This window comes from Octopus bimaculoides, chromosome 25, assembly GCF_001194135.2.
Source record: "Octopus bimaculoides isolate UCB-OBI-ISO-001 chromosome 25, ASM119413v2, whole genome shotgun sequence".
Classification (NCBI taxonomy): Eukaryota; Metazoa; Mollusca; class Cephalopoda; order Octopoda; family Octopodidae; genus Octopus; species Octopus bimaculoides.
The window spans coordinates 35,319,582-35,321,607 of record NC_069005.1 but is presented as its reverse complement, the minus strand read 5'-3'; the positions used below and the strand labels follow the sequence as shown (position 1 = coordinate 35,321,607).

The following is a 2,026-nucleotide window of genomic DNA, read 5'->3' as shown; positions in this document are numbered from 1 at the left end:
CACCGACTAAATACAATATAATTAAACCAGGAACTCATTAAAGTAATTCTCCAGTTTCTTACTTTCTGTTGTTATTAAATTAATATTACAAATCTTTAGCCAGTATATTTTGTATTCATGCTTTCATGCAGTGGGTTGACTGTATCTGTAAATTCACTTCTTTGCATGGATTTCTGCACCAAAAGTGAAATAATAGAAGCATCAATTTTATTGCTTGGTGCTCTGAAGTATGAGCAAATGGTTTTAAGTCAGTTTGCTGCCAGACTATAAGCCAAAGAACTAATATTCCTCCAATGGCATTGCACTGCATCCCTGTGCAAAAGTACTTAGCTTTCAGTCACCCAGTGCACTAACTGAAAATATACTTTGTGGATCTATACAGTTCATTGCCACAAGCAATTCAGATGCACAAACGGATGTAGCCCAGTGAAGCCAGTAAGATTCACTCTAGCCAATTCTTCTTCAAGTCACCTTTGCATAAAGTATTCAATGGGTCCCAACAAGCTATACTACTGCTGCTGAATCTACAGCAAACCAAATTTATATCCATAAGGAGAGAGCTTAGACCTTGGTCTTGAGTTCTTTAAATCCTACCCTTATATCCTTCAGAATTTAAAAAGAATCATTGTTTGGTGTAAGACTCGAGCATCAAATTAAAATTAAAATTCTACCAACACCATTTTAGACAATGGCTAGACTAACACATCATGATTGTTTCTCTCTTTCAGATAGTCGTCTAAACATACCATATGCTGTCGTCCTTGGTGGAACTGACGTCAATGAATATCATAGAGATACTGACAAGATGAAAATTATGTCTTCAGTTCTTAAACATTCCAAGTAATGATTTTCACAAATTATTTCTTTATAATGGAGATTGTAATATTCTTAAACTCCCTTCTCAAATTGTGAAAAGTCAATTATAATGACATTTAGTCTGTAGAACAGGGCCCAATGCACTTCATTTTTAAACTCCCTTCTTAAACTAAGGCAGATCATTGCAGCTGATGATTGACTTGAACCATAAAAGGAATACATCGGAAGAGAAGCTGCTCTTGGTTGAAAGGATTAAAATGGAATGAGATTCAGTATAAAGAGGAGGAGGAGGAGAAATCAGTTGGTGTACTAGGTATAGTAGAAGAGTTGAAGGAATGTAGGTGGCTAATTCAGGATAACAGTGATCAAAGCAATGTTTTAAGATACCTACTTACAGCTAGGTGGACTTTGCCACTTGAAGTGTGCTGGCCATTAATATAACGTAGTGCCTTACACAATATATAAAACAACCCCTTATGAAATTGTTTGCTAACCAAATCTCTTCTAAATACTACACATCTCTTCAAGATAAACATCAAATTCTGAAATATAAAAGAGATCCAAGAACTAGTGGTGTCCACAGAATAATGACTTGGCTCCTTATCAAAGACTCCAAGATTAGTAGTGCATATAGAATCAAATATTGATCAAAAAATTCCAAGCTTATTGAATTCCATAGAATGATTTACAGCTTAACAGTGGTGGCAATTTACAAAATTTCAGTTAAAATTTGTCAACAGAAACAAATAGTATACTATCACTGCTAAATCTATGTCACTTCAAATTTCTTCCTTGAATAAAATGGATTTTATACTTTTCATTTCATGTCTACTTTCATAGAAATCAGTCTATGACATTTTAAAATTTCTTATATATATATATATATATATATATATAGAATAAGAATAGCCTGGGCAAAGTTTAGAGAGCTCTTACCCCTGCTGGCGACAAAGGGACTCTCACTCAGAGTAAAAGGCAGACTGTATGACGCATGCGTACGAACAGCCATGCTACATAGCAGTGAAACACGGGCTGTAACTGCTGAGGACATACGTAAGCTCACAAGGAATGAAGCCAGTATGCTCCGTTGGATGTGTAATGTCAATGTGAATACCCGTCAGAGTGTAAGTATCTTGAGAGAAAAGCTGAACATTAGAAGCATCATTTGTGTTGTGCAAGAGAGACGATTGCGCTGGTATGGACATGTGGT

General features: G+C 35.5%; 1 protein-coding gene across 5 annotated transcripts in view; it reads left to right on the top strand.

Annotated features, from left to right (window-relative positions):
• LOC106872873 (glycosyltransferase 1 domain-containing protein 1) overlaps positions 1-2,026 on the top strand; it is a 22,329-nt gene that overhangs the window by 6,260 nt on the left and 14,043 nt on the right. For all 5 annotated transcript variants that reach the window (XM_052976753.1, XM_014920012.2, XM_052976754.1 and 2 more), the window contains one exon: positions 729-840. In XM_052976753.1, the coding sequence (XP_052832713.1) occupies positions 729-840 (112 nt within the window). The remainder of the gene's footprint in view (positions 1-728; positions 841-2,026) is intronic.